Here is a 21,569-nt window from a genome sequence, read left to right on the forward strand (position 1 = left end):
TTCCTTTAGTTTAAGCTGTTACATTCTATGCCACCATGTCTTGTCTGCCTTCCCCCTACCCCAGTGGGACTGTCTGTTCCTTCCTGTTTAGCAGTTGGCTACATAATAGTTCTGCCATTCTCACATTCCGATCACTTAATCTGCGCTATCAGCACACGTTCTCCCTCAGCACTCCGTCCCCCCTCCACTACTGCACAAACGCTGCCCCTTCCATACTTCACTTCAGCTCTGATGAAGAGTCATCGAGACTAGAAACGTGAGCTTGCTCTCTCTCCTTGGTGCTGCCTGACCCGCTGTGACCTCCAGCACTTTTTGCTTCCAGGACTGAAATGGGAGGTGGGCAAAGGCTTGGTTTGTGACTCTCCTCACTCACATTGCTGTAAACAATTGATGAATTTCTGTAGATTTCTCTTTGTGTAGTTTCAAGCAGGATCCCCAAACCAAAGTAATGGGACTACGTGAGGCATGCCTGGCCTGTGCATCCCAGACACTGCCGTTTCTGTGGATACACGACTAATTACACTTACGTAGTAGCTTTAACAAAAAATATAACTGAGTCACAAGGATTAGAATCAAACAATATTTGACACAAAGCCAATATATAGATGTTACTACAGGTGACTAAATACCTGTGCAGGCGGAGGGTCTAAGCAGCATCTTAAAGGACGAAAGTGAGGTCCAGAGATGGAGGTTTAAGGAGGGAATTCTGAGCTCGGGCATCAAGTGGCTACTGATCATTTTATTCCTTCAAACCCAGTTTTGACCCAATCATTCTGGTCATCCCTTTCAATATTTCCTTCCCAGCATCTGTTTTCACATAATTATACCTCTATGAAGCTGCCTGGGATGTTGTTCTAGAAAGTCTGCTTTTTCTTTTGTGTGAAAACATGGGACAAAAGTCATTCACACCGACTTGTTAAGCCCTAATATTAGTAATATCTTGGTCCACAGCTGGTAGCATGGTTTACAGAAATGCACATCTCTTGAGATCCTACCAATTATGAAGACATTCCCCACATCTTCAGACTCATTGAACTGGAGCTGATAGTAGCGGATGTTAACAATTTGATAGAAGACAAGGCTGTTGTTTCCAATATCGGCATCGTAAGCCTCCACTCTGACCAGCTCGGAGCCTACTTTGGCGTCAGTAGCAACACCTACAGGCAGCAAAGAGGTTCATCAGTATTAGTGTAATCCACACCGACAAGCGCACACACACACACACACAGACACACCCAAACACACACACACATACACGCCCACACACACACACACCCACACACACAGACACACCATGCTCCCCCCCCCCCACACACACCCACACACACCCACCCACACCACAGACACCTCCCCCCCCCACACACACACACACCCACACACACACACAAACACACACACACACACATACACAGCCACAGCCACACACTTGTGCGTGCACACACCCACCCACACACAAACATACACACACAGACACACACACACAGACACACAGACAATGCAGAGGAAGCATCATCACCTGGATATTCACAGCCTACACTAAAAGGCCATTAGATGCAAATAAGCTCAGCTTTCCAGCCAGCAACAACAATATAGGTTAGCATTTTTTTAAAAAGGGGTGGTATGATGGCTCAGTGGTTAGCACTGCTGCCTCACAATGCTAGGGACCCAGATTCAATTCCATCCTTGGGTGACTGTCTGTGTGGAGTTTGCACATTCTCCCCGTGTCTGAGTGGGTTTTCTCTGGGTGCTTTGGTTTCCTCCCACAGTCCAAAGATGTGCAGGTTAGGGTGGATTGGCCATGCTAAGTTGCCCTATGGTGTCCAGGGATGTGCAGGTCAGGTGGGTTAGCCATGGGAAATGCAGTGATAGGGTGGAATGATCTTCAAAGGGTCAGTGCAGACTTGATGTACTGAATGGCCTGCTTCCACACTGTAGGGATTCTATGAAAATAATAATATGACTTGCAAATAAAGGAGTCAATATAAAGATTGCCTCATTTAGGTTTGCTTTATCTAATATGTCTGGCACTCACCTCCTGTGACAAATGTGGATAGCAGAAATGGTTAATTGCAATTTTGATTAGTAAGTGAGTACTAGACACTGATCCTGTGGCTTTAGTGCTTGTATTCTCATGTGAACTGAAACCTTTCTTGTGCAGTTGTGGGTAAAAATGATGATTTGTAGACCACAGTGGGGAGTGTTTCACTTCCAGATTGGAGGCAGATGTTTGTTAATCAGACAGATGCAAAGTACATTTACCTGCGCTGCGGGAGGAGTGTACAGAAAGTGTTTTGATCATGAACTGAAATTAATGCAGGTAAATGATTTAAAACCACACATGCAAGTCAGCAGTTTCTATCAGCCACCAATGCCTTTGATTTAAAACAGAAATTGATTTAAAACAGAAAACAGAAAAACTCAGCAGGTCTGGCAGCATCTGTAGACAGAAAGCAGAGTTAATAGTTTGAGTCCAGTGACCCTTCTTCAGAACTGTTCACAAGCGTTCTGATGAAGGGTCACTGGACTCAAAACATCAACTCTGCTTTTTCTCCACAGATGCTGCCAGACCTGCTGAGTTCCTCTCGCAATTTCTGTTCTTGTTTCAGATCTTTGTTTTATTTAAATGCCTGAGATTTAGTTGGGGCCAAAATAATAAGTAACAAATTAGATCTTTTGTTGGTAGGCCGAAGACTGTCAAGGGATTTATCAAACTGGTCATTGTTTGATTGCAGTGTTTTATAAAACAGCATATCTCTTGTCATGTGGAGACAATTCAATAGCTGTGGCATTAGGTGTTATCCAATTAATGGAAGACTTTCCATATTGCAATGAATTCTGGGAAACTATATCTGCCATTGCCATTGTTTATTTTCTCTGAATAAATACTGCTTTCCTATCAAACTCTATCAAGAGGCTGGATGTATTCTGTCAGCCAGGGTAATCATTTGTCTGAAGTACTCTTTCAACAGATGACCTCAAAACCACTGACATGTTTTGAGTTACAGCTACTTTATCATGAACAAAAAGCTACTGATTTTCTCTCTTGAATCTGCGATTGGTTTGGCTGTTGCAGTATCCTCAGCATAAATGTTTAATAAAGGATTAATTGAAACACACTACTGGAAAACAGAGTAACTATTTTGGATAACAAGGTGTACAGCTGGATGAACACATCAGGCCAAACAGCATCAGAGGAGCAGGAAGGCTGATGTTTTGGGCCTAGACTATCTCTGTAACTATTTTGGAGTTGGGATGTCATGCTGTGGCTGTAGTTAGACCACTTTTGCATTTAATTCTGGTCTCCTTGTTAATAGGAAAGATGTTGTTAAACTTGAAAGGGTTCAGAAAAATTTACAAGGATGTTGCCAGGGTTGGAGGGTTTGAGCTATAGGGAGAGGCTCAATAGACTATTTTCCCTGGAATGTCAAAGGCTGAGGGGTAACCTTATAGAGGGCATGGATAGGGTGATTAGCCAAGATCTTTTATCCAGGGTAATGCAGTCCAAAACTAGAGGGTATAGGTTTAAGGTGAGAGGGGAAAGATTTAAAAGGGGCCTAAGGGGCAACTTTTTCACACAGAGGGTCGTGAGTGCATGGAACTACCAGAGGAAGTGGTAGAGGCTGGTACAATTACAACATTTAAAAGGCATCTGGATGGGTACGTGAATAGGAAGGGTTTAGAGGGAAATGGGCCAAATGCTGGCAAGTGGGACTAGATTAATTTAGGATATATGGTCAGCATGGGCAAGTTGGACCAAAGGGTCTGTTTCCGTGCTGTATGACTCTATGACTCTAACATATGATATTCACAGAAATAGAAACCTGGGACACCTGCTCAATGCTGGTGGGGACATGAGCCTCTCCCCACCTTCAGCTCTCCCTTTCAGCATATTGTTCTGTTCCTTTTCTTTTTCATGTGTTTATCTAGCTTCCTCGTGAATGCTATTTATCACAGGCACTCCACGTGATAACAAGTTTTACATTTTCATCACCCTCTGGGTAAGGAAACTTCTCTGGAATATTCCAGACTGGAATTATTAGTGATGACCTTGTGGTTGTGGCCTCCAGCTTTAGAACTACCAGCAAATGCAATCAACTCCACACCTCCCATACTTTAAGATGACCAACGTGTTTGCTATTGGGTCACGCCCTGTCTTCTCTTTACACAGGAAAAGAAAAGGACCCAGCCTGTTCGGCCTTTCCTCTCAGTCTACTCCCATTCTTCTGAATCTGTGTTGCATCTTCTGTGGTGCCTCTGTCCATTTTTTACAATATGGAGACATAACTGTTCACAGTGCTCCAAGCAAGGTCTAACCAAGGATTTTTTATAAGTTTAGTGTGACTTTTCTACTTTAGACATAAAAAAATCCAGCCCTTTGCAGACATTGTTAAGAAGCCAGTATTTATTCAGAGAAAATGAACAATGGCAATGGCGGATATACTTTCCCAGTATTCATTGCAGTATGGAAGGTCTTCTATTAAATGGATAACCCCTAATACCACAGCCATTGAGTTGTCTCCATGACAAGAGACATGCTGCTTCATACAACACTGCAATCAAACAATGACCAGTTTGATAAATCCATTGATAGTCTTCAGCCTACCAAAACAAATGTCTACTTTTCAACTGTATCTCTATCGGACTGATTGCTGTTGATAATTTTTCTAAACGATCTTACTAATCTGAGTTGCTATTTTTTGTGGGTTCTGTATTTGTGTTTCTAGATTCCTCTGCTTCTCTCCCCCATTCACACATTTGTCACACAAACAGACCACATGTCCCTGCTCTTTCTGCCACCCAAACCACAACCAGACTGAAAGTTGGAAACTCACCAGCTGTGTACTCTGACTTGATGAACCTTGGCGGCTGGTCATCAATATCCTCCAGGAAGATGCGGACTTCCTGGAGGGTGAGATCAGTGCTGGGGTCAAAGAGCTGGTTTTGCCCCGTTGGGGGTTTCCAGTTCGGGTTACTGGAAGCCTTGACAACGATAGCGTAGAACGGGTTGGTTTCTCGGTCCAGATCATTCAATACCTTAAGCAGCCCATCTCGATTCAGCTGGAAGTTGTTATCGGGATCTCCAGCTGCATTGACAAACAAGTTTAATAAATTATTTCTGCAGTTGTTACGTTATTATGTATTGGAAAGGGCCACTGTGGTAAGCTCTTTGTGCTTTTGCCCTTAGGTTGTGTGATTTTTGGTGTTTCCATCCCTTCCTGGAGGTTTTATGTCTGGTATCCAACCTCCAAACCTCTAGCCTTGTGATGCCCTGCCTTCCCATCCTAGCTGGAACATGAACAGATTCCCGATGAGCCACTGACTGACAAGACTGTCCAAACAACCTTTGGTTCTCATGTTCCTTCTATTTTGTACTTAATTAATAAACTGAAGTGCTCAATGTTGTCATTTTTTAACTGTTTTCTGTGATTTTACTCCTATAAAGTTTGCGGTCGGGTTCTTGTCAGTCTTTAGAATTCCTGTTGATGCCAAGTCTCGTTCTAAAGCTTGGTTATTCTATACTGTGACCAGAATTTAAACCGAAATGGGAAAATTTTTGTGCATGGGATGTGAGCACCACTGGCTGTGCCAGCACTTATTGCCCATCCCTAATTACCCTGGAGAAGGGGGTGGTTTGCTGCTTTCATGAACCATTGACCCACAATGGCATTAGAGAGGGAATTCCAGGATTTTGACCCAGCTAACAGTGAAGAAACGGTGATATATTTCCAAGTCAGGACGGTGAGTGGTTTGGAGGGGAAGTGGTAGATGGTGGTGTTCCCATCTATCTGCTGCCCCTGTAAGTCTAGGTGACAGAAGCCACTTTGGAAGTTCCTGTCAAATGAAGTGAGTGACTGAGTGGATCTTACAGATGGTACATATTGCTGCCATTTCTCTACAGGATATAAAGAGTGTGAATAGTTAAGGTGAAATTAAAGGGACTGAACTTGTGCTTATTGACTGTAAGAATCATTGATTAAATTCATCTCTGTGTGATTTCTAGATGCCTTGAGGCTACGAACAAAAACAGAAGTTGCTGGAAAAGCTTAGCAGGTCTGGCAGCATTTGTGAAGAAAAATCAGAGTTAACGTTTCGGGTCCTGTGACCCTTCCTCGGAACTCAGAAGAGTCACCAGACCCGAAATGTTAACTCTGAATTTTTCTTCACAGATGCTGTCAGACCTGCTGAGCTTTTCCAGCAACTTCTGTTTTTGTTCCTGATTTATAGCATCTGCAGTTCTTTCGGTTTTTATTTTGCCTTGAGTCCACTGTTGGGTTCCATCCCCAGTTAAGCACCAATGCTGGTATGGAACTGAAATGGTGCAGTAAGTGGCATTCACCAAGGACTGTAGAGTAAAGAATGCGATTGAGAGTTAATGGCGGACAAGTTCAACAATTTTAATTTGTTGAGCACCATTAAGCTGAGAAACATGTTGGCACTTCAAGGACGAACATTACAAACAGGACGTGTCAGGAATGTAGAAAATAGGAGGGGCATCGAGGAGTCAGATGGAGAGATAGGCTTTGAGGCTGCAGCGAGACTACGGTGGATGGACATTGACCAGGAGGTCAGCATTTACAAGATGTTTGAGGGCTGAAGGAACTTGAGAAATAGGCAAACAGGGTTTTGAAATGTAAAGATTGAAATGAGGAGGGTACAGAATTTAAATACAATCTCTTCAGGAAAGCCAGCAAGAACTGGCGAAGTCATGGAAGAACAGAACAGGTCACAAGTGGCAGAGCTTTGCAAAGATTGAATTTTATGGAAGTGGGGATAAGAGGCTGGCAAGGCTTGACGCAGTCTGAAAGGGTCAAAGGACCAACCTTCTCAGTATCAGAGTGGGCAGCTGAGGGACTGGGAAGGAGTGAGGGTTTTAGTGAGCATTAAAGGCACAGCCAACAGTCCTGGAACCTACCTGCTATGAAATAATAGACAACTGCATTGGATCCTTCATCAGCATCGGTTGCTCCAGTTACATTCCCCACAATGGTGGCAGGATCAGAATGTTCAGCCACAAACAGCAGCTGGTACTGCAAACTCCTCTAATAAAACACAGAGGCAGCACTGAATTTACAACACACAATATAGCCTGAGAAAAGGAGCAAGAACACTTAAAGCTGAACAAACGCTTACTTAACACAAACAACCAACTCTCCAACCAGCCTTGGATCTCTTCCCTATGCTTTCCAGTTCAGGGGTTTTACATGTTGTGTACATTTCCCTGTGAATATCGAATTAAGAGTAGGCCATTCGGCCCCTATAGCCCTGCTCTGCCATTCAATAAGATCCTGTCCTCAACTCAGTTTCTCGGTTTACCCCATATCCTTTGATTCCCTTGTCAATTAAGAATCTATATAACTCAGCCCTGACCATACTCAATAACCCAGCCTCCAGTGCTCTCTGTGGAGGAGAATTTCACAGATTATCGATGCTCTGTGAAAAATAATTCCTTCTCATCTCTGTCTAAAATAGGCAACCCCTTATTTTAAAACTGTGTCCTAGAGTAATCTCTCCCGTAAAGGAAACATCTTTTCCACATTCACACCTAACTACAAAGTGTGTGAGTAGGTGGAGGCAATGATCTGGTGGTATTATTGCTGGACTGTAAATCCAGAGACCCAGGTAATGTTCTGGGAACCCATGTTCAAATCCTGCCACGGCAAATGTTGGAATTGCAGTTCAATAAAAATCTGGAGTTTAAGAGTCTAATGATGACCATGAGCTAATTGTCAGGAAAACCCCGTCTGGTTCACTAGTGTCCTTTAGGGAAGGAAACTGCCATCCTTACCTGGTCCAGACCCACAGCAATGTGGTTGACTCTTAACTGCCCTCTAGGCAATTAGGGATGGGCAATAAATGCTGGCCTGGTCAGAGATACCCTCAAACCCATGAATGAATTTTAAAAAAGCCACTTTGTGACATTTCTGGGGCTAAAACTTAAGGCACATCTTTCTTTTTGGAACAGGAAGATCAATCAAATGTAACGTGCCAAGATAAAAAAAGAAAAATTTACATCCTGACACTCACTGTGCAAGATATTACTAAGAGACATAATTGTCATGACCAGATACCTCGGTGAGGTTCCCCATTCACTAACCTGCCAGACAGAATTCCCCAGTTGTTAAATTTCCCGGTGAACAGGGATGACATGGTTTTCCTTCTTTATTCACCTGACCTCTCTGTTGTTCTACTTTACAGATGGATCCCTTCCTTTATGGATAGATTTCTCCCAGACCCAAATGAACAAATGTTTCAAAAGTAGACAATTTACACAAGTCTTTAATCTATTAGTTATTGTGAGTTTTTCAGTTACAAAATGTGAGAAGAAATGAAAAATGAGTCCAACAAAAAAGTAAAGGTTAAAGAAAGGATTAATCAGTCTCTCTGGATCATTCATAAAGAAGGCACTGGAATGTCGATAGATAAACAGTTGATTTTGAGACTTTTGGCTTTATAGTTAGTTGAAATCCTTTTGTCCTGTTTCTTTTTTTCTGGTTTGCTGACAAAAGAGTTAGATAGTCCTCTACCTGAAACGTAAGGATGTCCAGTGTATAATTCTTCAACTGTGACCTTCACAGCATTACTATCACTCAGACCCAGGATAGCACACAAGGGTATCTCATTCCACTGGCATGTATAAACACCTTACTTCATGAGCACAGTCTGAGCTATAGGGAAAGGCTGAATAGACTGGGGCTACTCTCCCTGGAGCATCAGAGGCTGAGGGGTGACCTTATAGAGGTTTGTAAAATCATAAGGGGCATGGATAGGGTAAATAAACAAGATCTTTTCCCCAGGGTCGGGGAGTCCAAAACTAGAGGGCATAGGCTTAAGGTGAGAGGGGAAAGATATAAAAGGGCATATGGGAAACTTTTTCACACAGAGGGTGGTGCGTGTATGGAATGAGCTGCCAGAGGAAGTGGTGGAGACAGGTACAATTACAACATTTGAAAGGCATCTGGATGAATACATGAATAGGCAGGGTTTAGAAGGATTTGGGCCAAGTTCTGGCAAATAGGACTTGATTAATTTAGGATATCGGGTCGGCGTGGACGAGTTGGACCGAAGGATCTGTTTCCGTGCTGTACAACTCTATGACCTTCCTCCACTAGCACACACACATACAGCAGGGCTGAACTGGCTTTTAATGCCTGTTCTTGTGTGTTCTTGAAAGGGGATTACACAAAATATTTTCCTAGCCTAGATGGTTGTCTTTTCTCCAATCATGTTCACAGTGTGAAATAACTCCCGGGAGATTACAATTCAGATTGTAATCCATTTCTTCCCTTTTAAATCCATCTCTTTGAAGTTTCTATGACACCTTCTCAGGGATTTTCTCTCTCTCTCTCTCTGTCCAGACAGACTATAAATTTACATCTGCTGTCAACTATTGGCCCTATGTCTTCTTTTCTCAAATTGCGAACATGTTTTAATTAAAGTTTAATGTGTCCATAGGTATTCTAGGGTTGTGATTTGTGGTAATTTCAGAACATTAGAAATAGGAACCGGAGGAGGCCATTCAGCTTTTTGAGCTTGCTGTGCTATTCAGTGAGATCATGGCTGATCTTCTATCACCACTCTGCTTTCTTACCCACTCCCCTAAATCTTAATTCCCTTGATGTCTAAAGATTTATCAATCTTAGCCATGAAATATATCAGGAACTGAGTGTTTACCACCCTATAGGGTAGAAAATTCAAACACACTGATTGAAGGACCTCACATCAGTTTTAAGTGGCTGATTCCTTAGCTTTTGAGTATGATGCCCTGGTTCCAGACTCACCAGCCTTGGCGAAGTCAACTCTCAACATCCACCCTGTCAAGACCCCTCATTTCTGTCAACGAGGTTGCTTCTCACTCTCTTTACATTCAGAGTATGGGATCGGTCTACTTGAAGTGAAGGTGCTACACAAGGTGCAGGGCTAACGAGGGCATGTCAGAGTCAAGTACTTGCTTATGTACCTCCCAAGGTTCTCAGGAATAAGATAGCAAGGCAACCAGTTGTCAAGAATGCCACACTGCTAAATACAGGAGGAATATTTTTGCTAACAGATGGTTAAGTATGTGGAACAGTTTATCAGCAAGGGTGGGGAATGCGCAACTTTAATGAGTTTCAAAATGAAATCCTGCACATTCTTGTCAAGTGACTTCCTGAGTTAGTGAAAACACAAGAGGGGAAGTATGGGGATGGCTGAACTAGATGGGCTGAAGGGTTCCTTTTGACTGGAACTATCACTCTGTACTTTATTGCGCTTTTCAGAAATATCTCAGTGATTGTCAGTAGCCATTCTGCACACAGCAAGATCACATTAACAATGACCTGAACGATTGTGGCTGATGGCTAATGAAAAGAATGAAATACATTTGCATTTATATAGCACCTTTCGTGACCATTGGACATCTCAAAATCTTTACAGCCAATGGTGTCTGAAGTCACTTCACAGCAACCAATTTAAGCTCCCACAGACTGCAATGTGATTGTGACCAGATAATTTGTTTCAATGTTTTCTTTATTATTCCTTCATGGGATGTGAGCCTTGCTGGACAGGCCAGCATTTATCAGCAGTTAAGGCTTGCCTTCTCAAAAGGACAGTAGTGAGCCAGATGGGTTTTACAACAATAAATAGTGGGTACATGGTCACTTTTTAAATCCTGGAGTTTTAAAAATTTTATTCAAATGGGACTGTCTGCCACAGCTGGATTCAAAACCATGTCCTCAGAACCCTTGCCTGAGGTTTGGGATCACTCAGTCGGTGACATAACTACGATGCTATGAGGACACCATGGCAAATTTCATGGTCCTCTCCTTTGAGATAATGCCATGGCTTCATTTACATCCACCTGAGCAGGCAGATGGGGCTTTGGGTTAGCATCCCCTCTGAAAGGCTGCTCTTCTGTTGGTGTAGCAATGCTTCTGCACTGCACTGGAATGTCAAGACAGCCAGTGGAACCCCCTGGCTCTCTTCCAGTAGTAATGTAGAAGAAATAATCTCCTGGTGGAGCAGGTGGGGATCTCTATTTAATATTCCATCTGAAAGACAGTGCCTAAGACTCTACGAGTTTAGACTGAGTTACAAGGCTAGAATATTCACTGGGCCCTACACCTCTTCATCTGGAGTTGAACAGTGAGTCTGACTACATTGCGCTTGGCAACGGTCATAAACATATTGTCTTCTGTTTCCGTCACGAAGGTTTGTACTGACAGTGAGTCGCAAAAAGCATTGTGTGTGGTTTCCAAACAGAAATAAAAAATACTGACTCAGCTAAGTGATGATGTGACTTGTGGATCGAAGAGGTGCAGTTTTTTCTGTTATTGACCGCAATTCGTGAATGAAGAACTTCCCTTAAAGGGAGAGAGTGGACAAAATCTATCCACAGCAATAGCGATATATTAAATAAAGCAAAATACTGAGGATCTGTGTCAGTAGCAGAGGGAGTGATGTTTGTCGATGTGGTGCCAATCAAGTGGGCTGCTTTGCCTTGAATGGTGTCAAGCTTCTTGAATGTTGTTGGAGCTGCACCCATCCAGGCAAGTGGGGAGTATTCCATCACACTCCTGACTTGTGCCTTGTAGATGATGCACAGGCTTTGGGGAGTCAGGAGGTGAGTTATTCACAGCAATATTCCTAGTATTTGACCCGTTGTGCTGTTGTAGCCATTGTGTTTATGTGGCGAGTTCAGTTCATTTTCTGGTCAATGGTGACCCTCAAGACGTTGATGGTGGGGCATTCAGGGATGGTAATACCATTATATGAAGTGGAATTACTTGTCAGGTGGTAGGGGAGAACATAAGAACGGGACTAAGTGGCAACACATGCAGAAAATCAGCCTGAACAATCTCCTTCTGTGCTCCACAATAAACAATATACAATTCCCAATACAATATACAATGGGGAAGCAATGGCCTAGTGGTATTATTGCTGGACTGTCAATCCAGACACCCAGGTAACGTTCTGGTGACCCAGGTTCGAAGCCTGCCATGGCAGATGGTGGAATTTGAATTCAAACAATATCTGGAAGTAAGAGTCTACTAATGACCATGAGCCCATTGTCGATTGTTGGGAAAAATCCATCTGGTTCCCTAATGTCGTTTAGGGAAGGAAACTGTCACCCTTACCTGGTCTAGCCTACATGTGACTCCAGAACCCACAGAAATGTGGTTGACTCTGAAGTGCCCTCTGGGCAATTAGGGATGGGCAATAAATGCTGTCTCACCAGCAATGCCCTCATCCCGTGAATGAGTAAAGAAAAATTCCCCATGGCTCCTGGAACCCAACTGATACATGGTATTGAAACATATTTGCTAAGTTCGTTGAAATGTTCTTACCGGTGGTTTGAGGAAGAGGGGCTCATTATCATCAATATCATCCAGAGCAACTTGCAGAAGTTGGGTGGTCTCATAGGGCACAGGGTGCCCAAGGTCATATGCCAAGAGAATCAGCTGGAAAGAAAACAAAGAATCCATAAGGAGTATGCTCACTGATCTCATCCTGCTCCTTCACTACATAACAACTACAACATTCAGGCCAGAAAATAGGGGTGATTGGTTCATTTCTCTCCTCAGTCTTGCCCAGAGTGAGTGAAGTTGGGTGGTTGGGCACATTGTGCAATAAAACTATTCCCCACTCACTGCATTTAGCTGCAGGAATCACTTTGCTTTTGTTGAGAGATTTTACTGTAGTCTCAGTTGAGACTTCTGTTTGCCATCAATTGCAAAGACCTTTTTTTTAGAAGTAGATTCTGTTTACGGTGAATCCTGCCACGATCCCCACTTGCTGTCCAACTTTGTTAACTCAGTGGTGTCGATACTCACTTGGAGAACCAAAGTGGGGATACCTACCTTTCCTCCTTCTCCAAAATGATTGATTAACTGCTGAGGACTATCAGAGCCAGCCATAATTTATGATCCAAATGATCACATACCTATATTTAGAAGCTGTGCTAAAAGTTCATCCATGGCAGTAATGAAGCCAAGTATAAAACAAGACCCACTCACTCTTAGTATCTGCTGGTGAACAGTGGCTAAAAGCCCAGCAGGTCAGTTAACCTTTCTGAAGAAGGGCCCAGACCCGAAACATCAGCTTTCCCGCTCCTCTGATGCTGCTTGGCCTGCTGTGTTCATCCAGCTCTACACCTTGTTATCTCAATCATTAGTGACAGGGGTGCCCTGATGACTGACCTGTGGATGTCTGAGAGAAGGTTTGTCCAGATCAATAACTACAGCTTGAACCAGTTGGATAATCGGCCTAGAGATAACAAGGTGTAGAGCTGGATGAACACAGCAGGCCAAGCAGCATCAGAGGAGCAGGAAGGCTGATGTTTCGGGCCTAGAGCCACTGCAACTCGGACAATCGGCCTGTAAGTTCTCCACAAAACATCAGAAAAGTAACCAACTGCATCTCACTAATCACTTAATCAAGTGTGCTGTCTGATTTTTAAGAATGCAGTTAAATTGATTTTCAGTAGTTTACTAGACCTGGGGTATGGAGCTGGCTGGACTTTGTGTAGTAACACAGGAAAGAGCTCTGCCCAAATGTTACACTCACCTGATGAGATTGTGTAACATCCGGAGTTTGTGTAGGGGTTGGGGGAGGTTGCTTGGCTTTGCAATTAAATAAAGTGCCTCAGTGGTTAGTACTGCTGCTTCACAACTCCAGGGACTTGGGTTTGATTCCAGCCTCAGGCGACTGTGTGCAATTTGCACGTTCTCCTCGTGTCCGTGTGGGTTTCTTTCAACACTCCGAAGATGTGCAGGTTAGGGTGGATTGGTCATGCTAAGTTGTCCTTGGGGTCCAGGAATGTGCAGGCTAGGTATGTTAGCCATGGGAAATGCAGAGTTACAGGGATAGGGCAGGGGGTGTAGGTCTGGATGGGATGTTCTTTGGAGGGTCGGTGCAGACTCGATGGGCCAAATGGCCTCTTTCCACTCAGGAGGGAACCTAAGTTCATGGTATCCAGGGAGATGGCTTGGTCTTTTACAATCTGACCTGCAATTATACTCTGCACGGCGACAGGCTGAAGTGCTGTGAGATGGGGTTCCAGGAAGCATGGCAGGATGTTTTTACCACGCCTGTGTTTGGAGCTCAGTTATAATCAGCTCTAATTGAAGCACATGAACCTGAAACAGCCTCCCTGTTTCTCTCTCTCCATGTCTGACCTGCTGAGTATTTCCAGTATTTTCTGCTTTTACGCCAGCTATATTACTGTGTTGTATTTTTGTGTCTGCACAGATCTGACTGCTGAGTGTCACAGCCAATTTAGCTCCAAATAATCACTTGAAAGCCAGGAACTTCATGCTGCAAAGAATTCTAAACTTTGAGATGCAGTTGGTTACTTTTCTCATGTTTTATGGAGAACTTACAGGCCGATTGTCCAACTGGTTCAAGCTGTTGTTGCTGATCTGGACAAACCTTCTCTCAGACATCCACAGGTCAGTCATCAGGGCACCCCTGTCACTAATGCAGAATCCAAATAAGACCTTCTACTATGATCAGAGTGGTTTGTGTCCAAGGATGGGGATCACCTTCCTAACAGATCACTCACATTATAGACAGCCTGCCTCTCCCTGTCCAGCCTCACTGTCGTATTGATGATTCCACTCAGAGGGTCGATGCTGAAATACTCCCAGTCTCTGTTGACCGCTGTCTTCAGAAAACCATACCTGACCGCTCCATTCAAACCTTCGTCGTTGTCAGTGGCCAGCACCTCATACACATTAAAGCCTGCGTCTCTCTCCTGAAAAGAAAACAAGATTGACAGCAACAAAACTGAAGGTATCATGGTCTCAGCTCATTCCAAATCAACACCCCATGGGTTACTGATGGACCACAATCTGAACCAGACCAGCCACATCAATACAAGAGTAGCTCAGAGGCTGGGAATCCTGCAGCAAGTAACTCACCTCCTGACTCCCCAAACCCATTTCACCAACTGCGAGGCATACATCAGGAGTGTGATGGAATACTCCCCACTTGCCTGGATGGGGGCAGCTCCAATAACACTCAGGAAGCTTGATACCATCCAGGACAAGCCAGCATCAAATCCACCATCTTCATCATTCACTCCCTTTGCCACTGACACATAGTGGCAGCAGTATGTACCAGCTACAAGATGCACTACAGCAAGGTTCACCTGTTAGCACCTTCCAAACACTTCCATCGAGAAGGACAAGGGCAGCAGATACATCGAAACACCACCTCCTGCAAGCTCCCCTCCAAGCCACTCACCATCCTGACTTGGAAATATATTGCTGTTTCTTCACTGTCATTGGGTCAAAATCCAGGAACTTCCTTGCCAACAGCGCAGAAGCTGTTGTTAGACATGAAGGGCTGTCGCAATACAAGAAGCCGTATCACCACTACCTTTCTCCAGGGCAATTAGGAACAGGCAATAAATGCTGGCCCAGCCATTGGCGCCCACTCCCACAAAAAAAGTAACAAAAAAATGCAGGACTTTACAGAGGCATAGCTAGTGTAAGCACAAATAAAAGGAAACAAAATACACGCTTTTTATGGATATAAAAATTAAGCAGTAATGGAATTTCAAGTGGGATATTTTACATTTTAGGATGAGTCTAGTGAATGAAAAGCACATTTACCAGATTTGTTTATATCTCTACTGATGCAGACTGGGCGTTTGCAAGTCTACTGATCACAGGTCACGGTTTAAAAATCAGGGGTCACTGCTTTAAAACAGAAATGAGGCAAAATCATTTTCTGAGAAGGTTGTAAGTCTTTGGGCCTCTCTTCCTGAAAAGGTGGTGGAAGCACAGTCCTTGAATATTTTTAAGGTGGGGCAGATAGATTCTTGTCAATCAATCAAGGGGGTAAAAGGTTATCAGGGAGAAATGCAGATTTAAGATCACAATCAGACCAGCCACAATCCTATTGAATGATGGAGCAGGTGTGAGGTGTTGAGTGGCCTACTTCTGCTTCTTGTTCGTTAGCAGGTATATTCAAAAATACAGGAATTCCAGTATCGATGAAACTTATTTCTGGCTAGAATGAAACTGGTGGACTGAATGGCCTTTAATCGACTCCAGACTTCTGTCTCAATCTAATTCTTTCTAAACAGATACACTTCCTGCAGCCATAAATGTGCAATACTGAAAACAAAAGCTATTGTCCTTTTCCTAAAATAAGAACAGGAAGTGCTGGAGAAACTCAGAAACCTCATGGAGAGAAACAGAGTTAACGTCTCAGGTCTAACGTAACTAAAGCCATGTTGGACCTGTTTTTACTGCGTGGCAAAGCCTCTGTGTCAGATAAGACAGCTCCAACAACTGTTGCAAATGCTACATGTCAGTCACCTACACCCTTTCCTTTCAGAAGCTTTTAAGATCGACAAGAATGCAACTCGAAATGTTAACTCTGTTCCTCTCTCCACAGATGCTGCCAGACCTACTGTATTTCCACAGCGCGTTGTCCTTTTTATTTTAGACCTCCAACATCTGCAATATTTTGATTTTATTTTCATGGCCTATTCCCAATGTTGCCTTTATATTAAAAAAAAGGAGTTTTAAGCTCTTTCTTTATTCTCTAAAAGGACTTTGATGTTTAAAATGTTCTCCTGTGCCTGGGCTGTCTGTGGGCAGGGTGGGTTCCTCACCTCCATGATGTGCAGTATTGTCCCATTGGGTGGTCGAATGAAAATGGGCCGATTGTCATTCACGTCAATCACTTCAATCGTCAGCAATGTTGTCCCCCAGAGCGGTGGGCGACCACGGTCTGTGGCTACCACTGTCAAATTAAACCTCTCGTAGGATTCCAGGAGCCTCGTGGTAGTGATCACGGCTGTGTCCTCATCAATCCTAAAAGCCTCTGAAAGGTAAACAGAGTAAATAGATTGGAATGTAACGTTCCTGGCAATTTCTGCAGCTTCCTATCTGGCACACTCTATCTGGGAAGAGAATGTGCCATCTTTATGGCCTACGTGTGACTCCAGACCCACAGCAAAGGGGTTGACTCTTAGCTGCCCTCCGGGCAATTAGGGATATCAGGCTAACCAGTCTGTAAGAGATAGTAGGAACTGCCGATGCTGGAGTCTGAGATAACACAGTGTGGAGCTGGATGAACACAGCAGGCCAGGCAGCATTAGAGGAGCAGGAAAGCTGACGTTTCGGGTCTGGACCCTTCTTCAGAAAACCAGTTTATAAATCTGTTTGCTCTCTACCTCCTTTCTTTAAATGATAGGGTTATATTAGCTAACCTCCACCCACAGGAACTGTTCCAGAGTCTTATGATCATTGATCAATGCATTCACTTTTTCTGGGTCCACTTTCTTAAGTATTGTGGGATGCAGTAATAAATGCTGGCTCAGCCAGCGATGCCCACATCCTGTGAGTGAATTTAAAACAAAACGTCTGAGAAAACAGGCCCAGGTTAATTTCTAGGATGCTGAGTTGAAGTTAAGCGCAGAGGTTGAGAGCACATGCCTGAAGGCAGTGGGTGGCCATGGTGGTCATTGTTTCTGGACCAGTCAACCAAAGGCCTAGGCTTACAATCTGGAAATCAGAGTTCAAATCCCATCAGGTCTGTCTGTGACCAGAGATTGGTAAATGATTTTAATCTGAAATAAAATCCGACCATGAGATGGTTGCCAAAATCGAGGGAAGGAAATTAGCTGTCCTCACTTGGTGTGGTCCATGTGTGACTCCAGACCCAGAGCAACGTGGGTGCATCTTAACTGCTCTCTCCAATAGCTGTGTAAGCCACACAGTTATATTCTGGAAAGCGTCACCTCACCATCGCTTCGAGAGCAATGGGGAATGGGCTACCTTCCTAATGACATCCACACCCCATAAATGAATAAATAATGAAACCAGGACAGAGAGATTGATCGAAATACAGAGACAGCGATGGGGTGAATGGAATGGTGGGGAGAACGGGAGCTACATCTACATAGAGGAAGATAGTGTGAGGTACACTGGGACACAAAAACATCAGGTTCAGATATCTACAGAAATTAACAACCACTGACAACAATATCTTCTAGCCTTTGAGGTCACTCAATGATAAATTGTTACAATGGCTACTCTTTATACATACCCTTCATTGTGAAACATTTTAAAAGACAGATTGTGAGTTTTGCTTCACTCTAACCAAACTACTGGTACAGGAACCTAGTTTACTGACCCTTCAGGGTAATCGGAAATCTTAGTGTGATTCACAGTTTAGATTTGAGATTGCCTGCTTCAGCTCCATTGGAGAGGTGCAGCTTTTGGGGGTCAGGAGGTAGGGGAGCAGGAGAGGTGAGCCCATTCCATTCCCCTCCTCCCCCCAACCACCGTTACAGCCACCACCACCATCAACATCACCACCATTGTCATTACCGTCAGCACCGCCAGCAATTGTTCTCAATCCAGATGATGTCTCCTGTTCCTTGTCACAGATGTCTTCCCCCATACTACCTGCTCATACTAAGGGTTCCCTAAACAGGTACAGAGGCCATTCCCGCAGTGGAGATACTGGGTGAAGGTGAGCCAACCTCGCTGAGGAATGATGACAAAGTGAGCAGGAGCACTAACTCTGAGATGCTGTGGGGAAGGTTTGGGAAAGAGATTGGCACTTTGCTGTGCTGCTGCAGAAAGGCACATGCCATCATTTTATTGAGGAGCAAAGCAGGCTCAAAGGGCTGAATGGCCTGTTCCTATTTATTACGGTCTTATTCTGTCATGATGTCCAAACTCAAGAGTTTCAAAGGTTAGAAGGGGCAGTGAAACATTCAAATGAAAAAGGAAAACTGCTCCCAAAAGGGGGTGAGATAATTATTTGTCTTACCCACACCAGGGCCCTGAATACTATACTGCAAGACCGCATTCTCCCCTTCGTCCAGATCTGTTGCAGTCATGGTAGCCACAGAAGCTCCTCCTGGTTCATTCTCATAAACGCTGGTGCTGAAGACATTCTTGGAGAACTGGGGACGATAGTCATTGACATCCAGAACAGTCACCAGGACCTGTAGTGATAAATTGCAACTGCATTAGCCAATGAGACTCAACCTGCAGTTAATACTGTCAGCTTGAAAATGGAATCAGACGACAACTCGATGTAACTTCTGGGCTGTGTCCCAACCTGACCTTTCGCCGAGCGCATACAAACATTCCAAATAGGAGCAGAATTAGACCATTCAGCCTCTCGAGCCTTGTATTTCAACAAGACCATGGCTGATACGTTTGTGTTTCAAATTTCACATTCTCATCTATCCTCGGGATCTCATGATTCTCCTGCCCATCAAAATTCAATGACCCGACCTCCATTGCCTTCTGAGCCAGAGCTCCAAAATCACACAGGCCTCTGTGAAATTAAAACTCCCCTCATCTCTCTCCTGAAAGGGAAATGCCTAATGTTAAAACAATGTCCCCTTGTTCAGAACTGAGCCACAAGTGGAATCATCCTTTCCACATTCACCGTATCAAAACCATTCAGGATGTTACACCTTTCGATCAAGTCACCCCTCACTCTTGTAAACTCCAGGGCAACATCAGCCATGATCGAATGGTACAGCCGACTCGATGGGCCGAAGGGCCTAATTCTGCTCCGTTATCTGATGGTCTGATGGAATCAAGTCCGACCTGCTCAACCTTTCCTCATAAGACAATCCACTCATTCCCGCGATCAATCAAGCTAAATACTGTGGATGCTGGAAATCTGAAACAAACACAGAGAATGCTGGAGAAACTCAGCAGGTCTGGCAGCATCTGTGGAGAGAGAAACAGAGTTAGTGATCTGAGTCTGGGTCTTCATTTTCCTTATGTAAGAAACCAAAATGTGCCATTGAATCCCCTGCAACCCCTCCTCATTTGGCAATTTCAGGAGTTTACACTTTAAATGTCATAATTTTCAAGGCTGTGGGCCCAGTGCTGGAACATGGAACTATTTGAGATCTTAGAATTGCTTTGATCGTACAGTCCTGATAGGCCAAAGGGCCTCTTCTGCACTGTATGATTCTATGAAGCGGAGCTAGGATGGGAGATGGACTTAGAAGGGAGCCCTAGGATCAAAAAGTAAAAGTAAAGTCAACATAGCCTCACACTCTCATCAGAGAGAGAAAGACAGGGAGAGAGAGAGACAACTGGTGGTAATTTAACTGAAGGGTCACCATGCCTCGGGTGAGGGGAGAGGGTGAGAAGGAGAGTCCTTCCTGGTAACCTCAGCTGGTGCCGAACCCATCCAGCTGATCAAAAACAAAGTGTTGTAGAAACTCAGCAGGTCTGGCAGCATCTACAGAGTATCTCTCTCCACAGATACTGCCAGACCTGTTGAGTTTCTCCAGCACTCGCAGTTCTTTGCTTGATACTAATCCACTGAGCAAAGCTGATCATAAGAATCAGGAATTGAACCCATGTTGTTGATTACACTTTGTGTTGCAAACCAGTGTCCAGCCAACTGACAGGAAGGCTCATCAAATTACACTTCTTTTTTTTAAGGAAGCAATAACCTCAGCTAGTGCAAGAACTGAACCCACACTGATGGCATCACTCTACATCGCAAACCAGGCATGCAGCCAACTGAGCTAGCCCCAGGACCATGCATAAGATGGGGCACAAACACATGGAGTTACTAGTTACCAGGGGCATCTCAGGTCAAACACAGGGACTGGGTAACTGGAGCGAGAAACCAGCTAACTGCATGGCTGAGTTTTAAAAACACGTATGTTTCTCATATGCTGAAATTGTCGGCCAGTTTAAAGTGGAACAAAATGACTCTTGCAAACAAGCGCAGATCCTGGTGGTCTTCATAGGCTGGGTGAGAGTGATCTGCCTCTGGCTTTGTAATGGTTCCCACTAATTAATCCAACACTATTTGAGCTGACAACGTATACCAAGGGAGGGTGTGTGGAGTGTTCCCATCACTGTGTTATAAATAAAAAGATGGAAGTTAGCTATTAGTCCGGACTAGAGATTGGAAGCAAGTTCTCCTGATTGGCTTTGATTAGCTGAGTTAATATAAAACAAAGAACTGCGAGAGCTGGAAATCAAAAAACAAAGTGCTGGAGAAACTCAGCAGATCTGAAGGCAAGGGCAGATGAACGCAGGCCATGGTTGGGAACATGGACAGGGATATCATAGCAATTACAGAGACATGGCCCAGGGATGGACAGGTTAATGTTCCAGGGTACAGATGCTATAGGAAGCATAGAAAGGGGAGCAAGAGAGGAGGGGGAGTGGCATTTTTGATTAAGGATAACATTGCTGCTGTACTTAGGGAGGATATTCCTGGGAATACATCCAGGCAAGTTATTTGGGTGGAACTGAGAAATAACAAAGGCATGATAACCTTATTGGGATTGTACTACTGAACCCCACAATAGTCAGGGGGAAACTGAGAAACAAATTTGTAAGGAGATCTCAGTTATCCATGAGAATAATAGGGTGGTTATGGTAGGGGCTTTTAACTTTCCAAACATAGACTGGAACTGCCATAGTGTTAAGGGCTTGGATGGAGAGGAATTTGTTAAGTTTGCACAAGAAAACTTTCTGATTCAGTTTGTGGATGGACCTACTAGAGAAGGTTCAAAATTTGACCTACTCTTGGGAAATAAGGCAGGGCAGGTGACTGAGGTGTCACTGGGG

General features: G+C 44.0%; 1 protein-coding gene across 1 annotated transcript in view; it reads right to left on the reverse strand.

The window, feature by feature from the left end:
* LOC109920474 (cadherin-23-like) overlaps nucleotides 1-21,569 on the reverse strand; it is a 105,654-nt gene that overhangs the window by 26,591 nt on the left and 57,494 nt on the right. Inside the window, exons 17-23 of the mRNA XM_048616337.1 lie at nucleotides 18,775-18,952; nucleotides 16,604-16,815; nucleotides 14,540-14,731; nucleotides 12,324-12,437; nucleotides 6,914-7,040; nucleotides 4,833-5,084; nucleotides 996-1,157 (exon numbers count right to left, since the gene is read on the reverse strand). Of these exons, the coding sequence (XP_048472294.1) occupies nucleotides 996-1,157; nucleotides 4,833-5,084; nucleotides 6,914-7,040; nucleotides 12,324-12,437; nucleotides 14,540-14,731; nucleotides 16,604-16,815; nucleotides 18,775-18,952 (1,237 nt within the window). The remainder of the gene's footprint in view (nucleotides 1-995; nucleotides 1,158-4,832; nucleotides 5,085-6,913; nucleotides 7,041-12,323; nucleotides 12,438-14,539; nucleotides 14,732-16,603; nucleotides 16,816-18,774; nucleotides 18,953-21,569) is intronic.

The sequence above is a fragment of the Rhincodon typus genome, chromosome 34, assembly GCF_021869965.1.
Source record: "Rhincodon typus isolate 14 chromosome 34, sRhiTyp1.1, whole genome shotgun sequence".
Lineage (NCBI taxonomy): Eukaryota > Metazoa > Chordata > Chondrichthyes > Orectolobiformes > Rhincodontidae > Rhincodon > Rhincodon typus.